This window comes from Somniosus microcephalus, chromosome 11, assembly GCF_052327205.1.
Source record: "Somniosus microcephalus isolate GS21.2 chromosome 11, FLI_Smic_1.0, whole genome shotgun sequence".
NCBI classification, from domain to species: Eukaryota; Metazoa; Chordata; class Chondrichthyes; order Squaliformes; family Somniosidae; genus Somniosus; species Somniosus microcephalus.
In genome coordinates, this window is record NC_140997.1 from 166,212,836 (window position 1) to 166,225,896 (window position 13,061).

At 44.1% G+C, this 13,061-nt stretch overlaps 1 protein-coding gene across 13 annotated transcripts in view; it reads left to right on the plus strand.

Moving 5' to 3' along the window:
* The window catches only part of chl1b (cell adhesion molecule L1-like b), a 1,240,677-nt gene extending 1,233,240 nt beyond the window's left edge, over positions 1-7,437 (plus strand). For all 13 annotated transcript variants that reach the window (XM_086001404.1, XM_086001409.1, XM_086001398.1 and 10 more), the window contains one exon: positions 3,732-7,437. In XM_086001404.1, coding sequence (XP_085857530.1) covers positions 3,732-3,951 — 220 coding nt within the window. In that variant the 3' untranslated portion in view covers positions 3,952-7,437. The remainder of the gene's footprint in view (positions 1-3,731) is intronic.
* Positions 7,438-13,061: the final 5,624 nt, after the last annotated feature.

Genomic DNA, 13,061 nt, shown 5'->3' on the forward strand with positions numbered 1-13,061 from the left:
GATTTCTTCTGTATCCTCCTCCTCCTCCTCCTCTTCTGCTTCCTCCTCTTCAGCTTCTTCCTCTTCTTCCTCCTCCTCACTCTGTGAGCATCTTGTCCCCTTTGCTGCCTCTGCTCCATCTCCATGTCATGCTGTAGCCCATGGGGGAATGCGATTAGAGGCCCCAGGACTGGGAGCAAGTGGTGTGCTCAGCGACCTTCCTTTAAGAGCCAAAGGCCTAGAAATTGGGTTTTGGCGCAGCGACGGCTTTAGCGCCGGAAGTTAGTGCCGGAGCTAAGTCGCGCTGGGCGGGCCAAAAATTCACTACTTCTGCGCCCAAACGGCTGCCGGCGCTGCTGAAAGCTGTTAGCGCCTGAAAACTGGCGCTATGCGCTGAATTTCGGCGCTATTCCGGCGCTGCGGCGCCCGCTGCGGTGCGGCAGGTTCGGGAAGTGCAGGCCTCCTCCTTCCCTTAAGGAGGAGCTGCCTGCACCCGGCCGCGGCCCGCGATAATCTTTTTAAAAATGAGCCCGGCACCTCGGACAAGTGCCGGGCTTGCTTCTGTTCCGGGGGGCGGGGGGGAAGTCCGGGGAGGAAGCTGCGGCCAGGCGGGCGGCGGGAAAGCGGCCAGTCGCCGCGGGGCCTTTAATGCGCCAGCGCAACGTTCTGTAAGGCACCTCTGCCAGAACGTTGCTTGCAGCTGCCACGGGCGAGGCGGCCGCAACTCAATTTCCGAGTTCGGGCGGGTTACCATGGCAACCGGGACGCTGCGCACACCGATGACGTCATCGGTGCCGGCGCAGCGCTACCGGCCTAACGCCGATTTAGGGCCCCTGTCAATTTCAAAACTGGCCATAACTTCGCCGCTAGGCCCTCTAGCGCCTCAAAAGCGGCGCTAAGGCCAGTGAATTTCTAGGCCAAAGCCTTGCAAACATCCAGCAGCAGCACTCCCTTCGCACTTCAACAACTTTTTTGGTGTCTTACACCAAGCCACTACTCAAAAATAAAATGTAAAGAAACCAGTACCAAAGCAGAAATCTAAACTTACCTCAAAGTTGCGTGTGTCCCTTTTAATAAATGTTGGTGGGGGGTGCATCCTGCAGCTGAACACATGTTCAGCTGTGCATGCTTTGGACAGGATGTTGAATGGAGCGATGACATCCAAAATAGCAGGTCTTGCTCAATTCAGCTTTGCCGGTCTTCCGTGTGCCTTTGCCTGTCCTAGTGCTCCTATGCAGTGCTATGCCAGTGGCTGCAGTATGGCTGGTGGAAGGCTGTTGACTTTCAGTGGAGGAGACTGCAGATGGCCTTGGAGGACAACCTCGAGCAGCTAGAAGGCCCGGCTTTGGACTGCACCTTCTCGGCATAGGCGACAGCAGTCTGGGTTGGCTGGCAGACAGGCAACAGCAAGGGCACTGGCGGAGTAGCAGTGGCACTGGCAGAGTGGCAGGGGTTGAAGGACAAATGCAGTCATCCTGAGAGAGGACAGCAGGCTCGTGCTCCACGGAGCCACTGCCACTCCCCTGGGGCGGTGCCTCAGCAATCCTAGTAATCTGTTGGAAGACAGATTGCTGGACTGCTGTGACACCCAACAAGCCCCTTTGAACAATGGTAAGTGCAGCCGCGATGCCAGCAGTCTGAAGTTGCATGACAGAAGTCTGAGCTTCCACTGCAGCACCTAGATAGAGTTTTACAGCACAGAAAGAGGCCCTTCGGCCCATCGTGTCAGATGTTGGATGACTACTGCTTGTGCTGCAGTGGAAGCTGAGACATCAGCCATCAGACGCTGCATCCTGGTTGGGTCCACAAGTGTGCTAATGGAGTTGGCCATCACTTCCATGCTGGAAAGTTTGGGCTCCAAGCTCTGCACAAAGCCCTGTGCCAAGTTAGTGCCAGACTCCTCCATGCTCCTTTACATTGCATGCAGGCTTTCTGGCAGGCTTTCCAATGCACCAAGCATTTCATTGTGCATCCCCATCAGCCTTCTGCTGTAGCCTGCCCCATCGAAGTCCTCATCTGAGTCCTCTGCAGCAGAACTCGTGTGCAGCCTTGCCCTCCGGGGAGCTGGCACCTGTGCTACCCTTGCCCCCTGCCCTGGCTGCAGCCCACTCGTACCTAGTATCTATCCTCTAAACTATGGGGAGTGTCAGTATCTGAGCTCGTGGCTGCAAGTGTGAAATCGAGTGACGCTGTTGTGTCTTCAGAATCACTGCCTTCTTCCTGTTCCAGTTCTTGCTCCTCCACCAGGGCAGCACGGTGGCATAGTGGTTAACACTGTTGCCTCACAGCGCCAGGGACCCGGGTTCGAATCCGGCCTCGGGTGACTGTCTGTGTGGAGTTTGCACATTCTCCCTGTGTTCGCGTGGGTTTCCTCCGGGTGCTCCGGTTTCCTCCCACAGTCCAAAGATGTGCAGGTTAGGTTGGTTGGCTATGATAAATTGACCCTTAGTGTTAGGGGGATTAAATACGTGGGGTTACGGGGATAGGGTGGGATATGTGTTGGTGTAGGGGTTACGGGGATCGGGTGGGATATGTGTTGGTGCAGGCTTGATGGGCCGAAATGGCCTCTATCTGCATTGTGGGATTTCTGTGATCTGTGACCACTGGCCAAATAGCAGTTCTTGGGTAGGGTTGTGGGGTGGGGAAAGGAAGAGGTGCATGCTTATACCATCTGCATCTCGTAAATCAGAAGAGATTGTGGGATTAGGGGGAAGTGGGATTTGAAAAGGAGGATTAGTTATGAGGATACCATCACCTTCAATTGTTTCAGCTGGCCACGGGCTCAGCGATGGCCGCTCTAATTATGTCTAGCACCGTCTCCTCCATGCGGGTTAGGTCATGCAGGCGTGCCTCTCCCCCTCCGTGTAGCCCTTGCTGCCTCCGGTTATGCGCCACCTTGTCCTGCAAGAGAGAAGGAAATGTATCAGTGAGTGTGGTGCAATATGTTTGGGTGATGTGCCTGTCATGGTTAAATAGTTGACAGTGTGTGCAAGCTGTGAGATGTGTGTTTGAGGCTTGCAGCAGTGCTAAGCATATGAGGGTGAGGTGAAGCTATGAATGTGAGGTATGAGTCCTGTTTGATAGCGATTGTTGGTAGGCAAGTGATGGAATATGGGGGGCAGGGTGGGAAGAGTTCATTAGTGTGGGAGGAGGATTGTGTGGAGTATAAACACCAGCATAGACCAGTTGGGACGGAAGGCCTGTTTCTGTGCTGTAGATTCTATGTAAGTATTTTCCATGCTCTTACAGAATTGTCTGCAGCTATGAGCAACATTATAACATTAGGAACCAAATCTTGCACAAAGGCTGAAAATATGCAAAGCTTGATGTAATTAAGACTGACAGTGACATTGTTTTCTATAACTGATTCTATTTATTTGATCAAATTAGCAATAATGAAGATTATAAAATGACTGCTGCAATTTACTAATCAATATAAAAGTACATAGTTACTGCTCATTTAACCCTTGAAAAAGATACTTTAATCATAGATTTGAAATGCTTTAGGTAGAGGGGAAAAAGCAATTGCTAATGATGTCAGGTGATCAGAATTTGAGTTGTTGAAATGAAGGATGACTATATAAAACTATTAATGCATTACGGAATTATGACACTCCTTTAACAAAGAATCAAGGATGATAGGATTGATAAGCAATTCATTTCCAAGGAACAGTGCACCTCAAGAGATTTTCCAGACCTCCATTACAAATATGCCATTCACTAGATTTCTGACAGCAGATTTTTTTTTTCAGTGATAATGAAGATAAACCTTTGAAAGAAAGCCAGCAGTCACTGAATGAGGGAGTGAAGCCAACAGGAAGTGATGACAGTTTGGCCGAATATGGAGAAGGTGGATCGGAAGGGCAGTTTAATGAAGATGGTTCATTCATTGGACAGTACAGTGGGAATAAAGAGAAAGATACAGCAGATGAAAATGGGAGTTCAGTAGCCACCACTCCAGTTAAAGCATGAGTAACATGTTCATAAACTTCACTTACTTTCTTAATAAATTTGTGATACAACTGAATATTTGTTAAATTAGCTCAGATTACCAACAAGCTTAAAAAAAAGACAAGAAAAGATGATGGGCCATAAGGAATGCTTACCTGATGTACAATATTTGATAAAGAATAAGATGCATGGGACATTTTGTTGCAGTCCACCTTTCATTCTGAGGGATATATTGTGCAAAAATCCATATAAAATGTAAGGCCTAGAAATTAGGTATGGCCCCGCCAGCTCAGTTGCGCCCAAAAGTTTGTGCAGCGCCCGGAGCCCGTTGCGCCCGCCAGAAATTCACTTTTAGCGCCCCAAGTCGGAACCGGGCGCTGTTCCAGGGTGTGCCCGCCTCCGCTTGGGGCGCTGAAAGTGAATTTCAGCGCTCCAGCTGCCGCTGCGCCACCCGATGCGGTGCAGCAGGCTGGGGTACTGCAGGCCTCCTCCTTCTCTTAAGGAGGAGCTGCCTGCAGCCGTGAGATCGCCGCTGGATTCTGCCGGCAAATGAGCCCGGCACCAGGGAGAAGTGCCGGGCTCGCGGGAATCAGCCACCAATGCCGCGGGGGGGGTGGTGTAGGAGGCCGGGGAGGGAGGTGCGGGCAGGCGGCCGCCGAAAAAGCGGCCGGCCGCACCTCCACCTTTATGCGCCCCACTAACGCTGCATGAAGGCCGTGTTTCACGAACGTTGTTTGCGGCCGCTGCGGAAGAGGCGGCCGCAACTGAATATGGGCGTCGGGGCGGAACCGGGGTGCTGCGCACACCGATGATGTCATCGGTGCTGGCGCAGCGCTACCGGCTACCGCCGCCATTAACGCTGCACTCAATTTCCGTGCTACCAACCCCGCCGGTGCAGAAGACCTCTTTAGGTGCTAAGTGGGCGCAAGGCCCACTGAATTTCTAGGCCTAAGTGTCTGTAGGTTCATAACAGAAATGGCTTCCAGTTGCTGACACTGTTACAACGTATAATCATTTAAATCCTTGCTGCTGTTAGCAGATTTGAGTCCCTATAGTTACAGTTAGTTTAAGTGACTTGTGACCCTACATAATTAGAAGTTAAGAACCTGCAGGACTGTGATTGATACGATATATGAACTTAAGGAGACCAACACCTGGTACACCGATGCCTCTTAATGCAATGACTATGGCAGCTGAAGGGACCAAGAACTTTATTCCTGTGTTTTTTAACCAATAGAACATCTCACAAAATACTATAGTAGCCTTTTACAAATTAACATTTGTAACCACAGGAAGAAAGTAACACATTAAATATTTATATGCAGAGCTCTATCCAGCAAGCACGTCTAGATTGCTCCTGTCAGTTTAAAGTGATAACTTTCAGTGGGAATCTGATTTGGAATTGAATATTTGTTGATGAATGGCATGTAGGGGATGAGAGAAGTGTACTGTTAAGGTGAACATGTAATGGTTCAGCTGGCAGCTATGGCACAGTTGAGTTGTCAGAACTATAAATCACAGTATAAACTGTGCTACCATTAGGTATGCATAAGACTGTTCAAATCCTTGTGTCTTATTTTTCTTCAAATATGCTCTTTACCCAAAGTTTCACATTTAACGATTGTATTCAGTCATCTGGTTTGGTTTTTATCAAGGCAAAAGACTACAATGTACATTTTGTAATTAGGAATACATTTGGAATTTGGGGAGGGAATGCCGAAAAGTAATTCTCAACAAATCAACAATGTTTTTAAAACAATGTTCCTGCCACAGGTTCTGGATGAACACCTTGAAGCATTACTTTTTGACTCACAGGCTGGTTGTCTTTAAGAAGTAACTAAATGTGTGACTTTATATTGTGTATAAAATATGTAAAACATAGCTCCATGATATTGAACTGAATCAACTACATGTCTTCACCTCAGAAAATTGGTATACTTCGAAGAGTTGTCAGTTAAATTTTTTATCAGTGAACAATTGTGAAGTTATTGTACTTGTGTCAAAGTTTTTATCACTATAGTTCCAATGAGTCTTAATTTTGTTTCTTGCTTAACAGTGCTGGTAAAGTTTTATTTTAAAAGGTATTTCAAATTGCAACACTTTTGTAAAAAGGACATAATATTTATATTAATGAATTGGGAGGTATTTGCCTACTTCTGCAACTGTTGCAGAAAACTTTACAGTACTTATAATGGCAAAAAGCTGACCGTCTTAATACAAATGCATCAAATGTTTTAAATTCATGTTTTGCAGTAGTCTGGTTTGTAGATCTTTGGTGGGTAAAAACCTAAAGGAATTGTATATTTTCATTTGCTTTATTAAATATGCATGTCATGCAGAGTGCAAATTCACAACTTTTTAAAGTGTGGCAACATTTTTAAGCTTTGGTTCATATATGGTTGCGCATCATTCTATCTTAACTTCTTTTATCAGGATGAATTGTATTATTAAAACTGTTCTTTCGTTTGTGTAACTACCATATTTACTATTTAGTATTTGTAAATGACAGACCTTAACCATGCCAATATTTGTAGGAAACAATGATGATCTGATTCAATAAAACTACTCCCAATGCAAAGTTGCTTCTGTATTTTCTGTAGTAAGGGAGTAGCTTTTTAGTTTGGCTTGTTTTTTTTTGAAATGTTGATGAACCAAAGTATAATTTCTGATATGTAGCCTTATGTTTGTACGGTATATTTCATTTTATTATACCTTTGGACTTGAATTTCTGCATGATTGGCAGAATAGCCATCACACACGAGAACAAATTCTATTGCCATCTGACACCCTGAAGCACAAAACATGAGAACAGGTATCTTGCTTTTGAAATAAACTTGAGCCCAAGGGTATAATAAACCAAATACTGACTGCAGTTTTCAGGCTATACGTAAACAGTTGCCCCTCAAGTTACAGAGGTTACCTTCAGTATGCATGATATTATTAGCTGTTGCCCCTTATTGAAACTCTTGCTCACTCTGTAGCCTTTGGCTCAATTGCTTACCGCTATAGTCTTCAATCGCAATCAGTATCTGTGTATCGTTTTTATGTCTTCTCAAAAGAAAATTCGAAAACTTGTATCAAGTTTAACAGAACAATTTTCGTAATTTGTATGCTTACACAGATATTGTAAAATCCCCTAGGAATAGCTGTCAACTTATTTAACTTTGTGGTGGTGTGGTGTTATCAAAAAATCTGTGTGAATATATAGTACTTGCAGTCACTGTATTAGTTAGAAACGGTTTAAGTCATACCATTTGATGACTAATGTACTTTATAGTATATGAGCATTAAAACATTCAGAGATACCCCTTCAGGTGATACAATGATGTGTTTTCACTTAAAGAAGAGTCATGTAAGGTTTGCAAACTCATGTTTTCTGCCTGTGTATCACTCTTGTATAATATATGATCATCATGGAATGTTTCAGCTACTAATATGTGTTGTGTAAATGACCTTGTGATCTTTCAGAACATGGATGCTTGTCTTATTAAACACAGAATAACAATGTTTTATGTGTCTCTTGCTTTTTGCACATTACTGTAGAGTATTCAAACTTTTCTGTGCGGGGGACCTCTTGAAAGTATTGATACATTCCATGGGGATTTTTGGAAATACTACAACTCTTCTGGGACCCCTATTGTAACCTGTGAAAGACAGTGTCAGCTATCCAAAAGAAAACAAGCCTATGATGCAGAAAATGTTATTTTTAATTAGCATATAGCAAAAGAGATAACTTGCTATTAAGTCAATAAATACAGAAAAATGCTTCTTTCTGATTGCTATCCAGTGACTCCTGGCAACATCTGAAGACATAGGGTCAGGTTCCATATGTACACAAACAATACCCAAATCTACCTCTCCACCACTTCCCATGACCACTCCACTGCCTTTGTGTTGTAGTCTGACATGCAGTCTCAGATGAGCTGTAATTTCCTTTAGTTAAACTTTCCATTGGGGATGAAATTGGGCTCTGTAGTGCCCATTTTTGGGTGCTTGCTAGGCCTCTTCAACTACGAAAATGTTGTTTGTGACGCACGCACACACTTCCAATGGGAAGTGCACCAGATACCATCTTCATAAAAGGGTTAGCACACACACACTTAACAACCACCAGCAGCATGCAGAGCAGGCAGATCATGATGTCAATTAGCATGTAATGCTGATTTGACACCAGCACTGCCATTTTGGAACTCTACACTCCAGCCTATGCCCTCTCTTAAACCTGTACAGCTGAACATGACATTAAACGACATGAAGGAACCCCACCACCAGCACTATTTAAAGGGATCATCAATTACTTGCAGGTTAGTTGCTGTATTATTTCTTCTGGCTATTGCTGCAATTCTACATGTTTTGGGTACATTTTCATCCTTGTTTAAAGTTTTAGTAGTCTACTGGGAGTGGTCTAGCTGGTGCGGAAGTACTTTTTGGTGACTTAAAGTCTTGTGCACAAACCAGTTGCTTCCAGACATGGGTGGCCTAGTAGGGCTTCCTCTTGGCATTGAGCATGACTGGGAGAATGAGCAGAGGCCACGCAGAGCAGGACAAGCTGCTCAAACAGGGAGGAGGAGCTAGAAAAGGGCTCTCAGCAATGCCCCTTCTCATAATGGCCAGCACTGTCTCCTCCATGGGGGTTAAAACATGGAGGCACGCCTCTCCCCGCCCATTAATTCCCGCTGCCTCCTGTTGTGCGCCACCTTCTCCTGCAAGAAGGAGGGAAGTGTGTCAATGAGGGCCGTGCAATATGTTTGGGTGATGTGGCTGTCATAGGTGAATAGCTGTGAGATGTGGGTGCAAGGCTTGCAACAGTGCTAAGTGTGTGAGCGTGAGGTGAAGCATATTGTATGTTAGGTATGAGTCCTGATTGATAGAGATTGTTGGTAGGTGGGTGATGGGGTGTGGTGAATTGAGCATTAGATGAGGCTAGTGGTGCAGTTGGTAGGACATGGCATTTGAAGATGCACTCCTGACCTTGACAACTTGTGAGCGATCATTAAACTTCTTCCTGCACTGCATCCAGATCCTTGGGGCTACACTCCTTGTACTGACCTCCACCGCTATCTCTTCCCACTGCTAGCAGGGCCCCGGTGCGTGCAGCGCTAGGACCCGCCCTTTAATCGGGAGGAGGCCTGCAATGACGTGGCGCTGCATGATGCCGCGCGTGGCGTTGTTGCATGTAGTGCCGCGATCTTCAGTAGTAGCGCTCCAAGAAGGAGGTGGAGCAATTCGAGTAATGCCCCACCTCTTGCTTGGGGGTGCTACTACTGAATTTCCGGTAGAGGGGTGCTAACTTTTCCAGGGCAACGTTAGCGCCCCAATTTTTCCCCCATTGTCTTTTTAAGTGCACATTGTTGGTGGCAATGTTGTTGTCATTTTTCTAATGAGACCAACTGTTCATATCAGTAAATATGTATGTGAAGTACTTCTGCTTTACTGTCTTCAGTATTTGAAGCAGTTCAGTTTAATTGATTACATTAAAAGACCATCTTGTTCATGAAAACTTATAAAACTACATTTGACTGCAGATGAGTTAATTTGTTACGAAAGAGTTCATACCCGTTAAATCATTGATATTGCTAGTAAATTTGGTTAGGCGTATGTAAAATTAAACCATATTAGGTATCTATTTTGATTTCCAATTCAAGACCTTCTCCCGAATTTGTAAGTCTTCAAAGCATTCAGCATGAAGGTGAAGTACAGATTTAATTGACTATCCAATAAAAGTTACTTTCTCTTCTCAAATGGCATTTAAATGAAAATTACTGTTGATTCCAGCAGAAACTGCAGGGACCAGATAATGCTGGGTTGGTTCTGAAAGGTAATAAAGGGTAATCATTTTACTGATTGTTTCACAGGTGGCACTGTGCCAACCTCTTAGTATGGCAATAAAATTAAATGACCTAATAACAAGATGGATACATGGATTGAGAATGCTGGGTTGAGGTAAAATTAAGGTCTGCACATCATGACTCCACTCCCCATCACTGAAAATAAAATGTGCAAGACGTACACCATTAATTCTAAACCTCATTTGTCCAACTCTTATCATATTATACTCATTGGACTGTCCCCTCTCCCACACCAGAATCAGTCTGAACCTGAACCTGTACTCTTAGGATGTTTGGCCCAGCAAAGAACAATAATATATTTACAATATTGCATTCAGTATAGATGTTTTGACCTATTCCAATAAAATTGAAATGTCCTCAGACATCACATTTATATATGTTTTTAATTTGACACAAGTTTTGAAGATTTGATGCTTGCTATGTTACCTAAACATAATAAGTATTTTTAAATCAAAAAGTTTTACTATCTATTTATTGTAAGTTTTTGATCACAAATACTCCTTGGTTTATCATATTCTCACCCCCGCCTCCTGGATGGTGAATTGAAGCAAACTTTAATGTCCATATACAATATGTCCTTCACTTTGGAATTGTTAACATAAAGGCGTTAAATTTCCATGGGGGTTCTCCCGATTCTCTTCGGCAGAAGAACCGCAGAAACCCCAGAGAAACAGTCTAATTTTACGCCATTTCTCTGGAGTTTCAGCTGATCGTCCACCAAAATTACGGGAGAACCACAGACATGCCATATTAGATGTAGTAATGAGTAATGAGCCAGATTTAGTTAACAGCCTAACGGTGCGTGAACATTTATCTAATAGTTATCATAACATGATCGAGTTCAACGTACTTTTTGAAAGGGAGAAAGGCGAAACAACTACTAAGATTCTAGATTTAGCTAAAGATGACAGGGACTATCCACAGTAAACTGGGCAAACCTGTTAATGGGTAAAATGACAGAAGATCAGTGTGATAAAAACAGAAAATGCTGGAAATACTGAGCAGGTCAGGCAGCATCTGTGGAGAGAGAAACAGAGTTAACGTTTCAGGTCGATGACACTTTGTCAGAACGGGAGAGAAGGGTCATCGACCTGAAACGTTAACTCTGTTTCTCTCTCCACAGATGTTGCCTGACCTGCTGAGTGTTTCCAGCATTTTCTGTTTTTATTTCAGATTTCCAGCATCCGCAGTATTTTGCTTTTGTATGAAGATCAGTGGGAGATGTTCAAAAAATAATTGAATGTGATCGAGACCAGTTTATACCCCTGAGGGGCAAGAGCTCTACTTGCCAAAAAAAAGCCATGGACGACTGAAGCGGTGAGAGACAACATAAAACTAAAAGAAAAAGCATACAAAGATGCAAAAAATAACACAAATCCTGACAAATGGGAAAGATACAAAAAACAGCAAAGGGTGACAAAACAGATAGAGCTACACAAAGGGAATATGAAAAGAAACTTGCAAGGGATATCAAAATCAACACAAAAAAAAATTACAATTATATTGGGAAAAAGAGGGTGGTCCGGAGTAACATTGGTCCCTTGAAAACTGATAATGGTGTTAGTGTCAATGATAATAAGGAAATAGTGGACATGTTGAATAATTACTTTGGCCACGATTTTTCGGTTTGAGGCAGCTTGGGTACGGGACAGCTGCCTTCCGGGTTCTAGTCCTACCCCCAACGACATCAGATGCACAAACGTGATTTTGTGTCAATTGGCCTTGTTAAGCCCACCGTGCGGGCTTGCTGGCCAATTAAGAGGAAGCCGGTGTCAGATGATGTCAGTTGATGACGCGTTATCTGCCGGTTTTCTTAAAGGGGCCGTGCACATTTTTTTTGACAGCTGATTTCTCAGTGTTTGATAGCATTGAGGTGCTGCAAACACTGACAATCACTGTACAAAGGTGAGCCCTTTCACCCAGGCTCTCCAGTGACTCCCTCCTTAGGCTAGAACAGATGGCAGCTGCAGGTGATGTTACAGAAGTGATCTGTCACTGGTGAGAGAGGTTCTCCTAATGAGGTGGGATTACACATACAAATCACAGTTTGTTACCTACAGAAAAGTGTAAATGCATTAAAAATTATTTTCCCAACATTATCTTACCTCTGAAACTCACCAGTGCACCATTGGATCCTTCACACCATTTCTGCAGCTGTAATCAATGCAGAAACATTACAGTAGACCCACAGCACGCCACACTTACCTGGCATGGTGTCTGGACATCAGGAAACCTGCAGTAGAACTGTCAAAATTGCAAAAAGCCTCTTAACTGCCTGTTAACAACCTGTTAAGCAGTTAAGTGACTATAATTCTCTTCCCACTGCTAGGTGTCGGGTCCATGCGTAAATTGGGGACCCAACACTTAGGAAGATTGATTGGAGGCGGGTTGACGGCGGGTTTCTGACCCACTATCAATCTTTGCGATGTTGCCGGATGTCCCGCCTCCAAATCCACCCCCTGAATGCCGGCAAAATTGCGGCCTTTGTGTCAGTATTTACAGTAGAGGAAGAGGATAGAATGCAAGAAATCCCAAGGAAACTAATATTGAATCAGGGACAGGGACTCAACAAAATTAATGTAAGCAAAATAACAGTAATGAAGAAAATAATGGCACTAAAGAGTGACAAATCCCCAGAACCGGATGGTTTCCATCCACGGTATTAAAGGAAGTAGGTGAGCAGATTGCAGATGCCCTAACTATAATCTTCCAAAGTTACCTCGATTCAACAACCGTTCCTTTAGATTGGAAAATTATGCATGCCACTCCACTGTTTAAGAATGGTGAGAGAGGGAAACCAAGGATTTATAGACCAGTTAGCCTAACATCTGTTGTCAGGAAATTACTAAAGTCTATAATTAAGGATAGGGTGAGTGAACACTTTGAAAATTTTCTGTTGATCAGAGAGAGCCAGCATAGATTTGTAAAAAAAATAGGTCATGCCTGACAAAGCAGATTGAATTTTTTGAAGAGGTGACTAGAGTAGTTGACAGGGGAATGTCTATGGATGTTATTTATATGGACTTTCAGAAGGCATTTGATGAAGACCCTCATTGGGACTGTTAACTAAGGTTGAAGCCATGGAATTGAAAGCAAATGATTCACCTGGTTAGAAGACACAAAAAGCATACCAAAACTGGTGGGGAACCAAAGGTCTAATGAGGGTGATGAGCTTAACGTAATTAATATAATTTGAGAAAAAGTACTAGAGAAACTAATGGAACTAAAAGCCAACAAATTCCCATGACCTGATGGCCTACACCCTAGGGTTCTAAAAGAGGT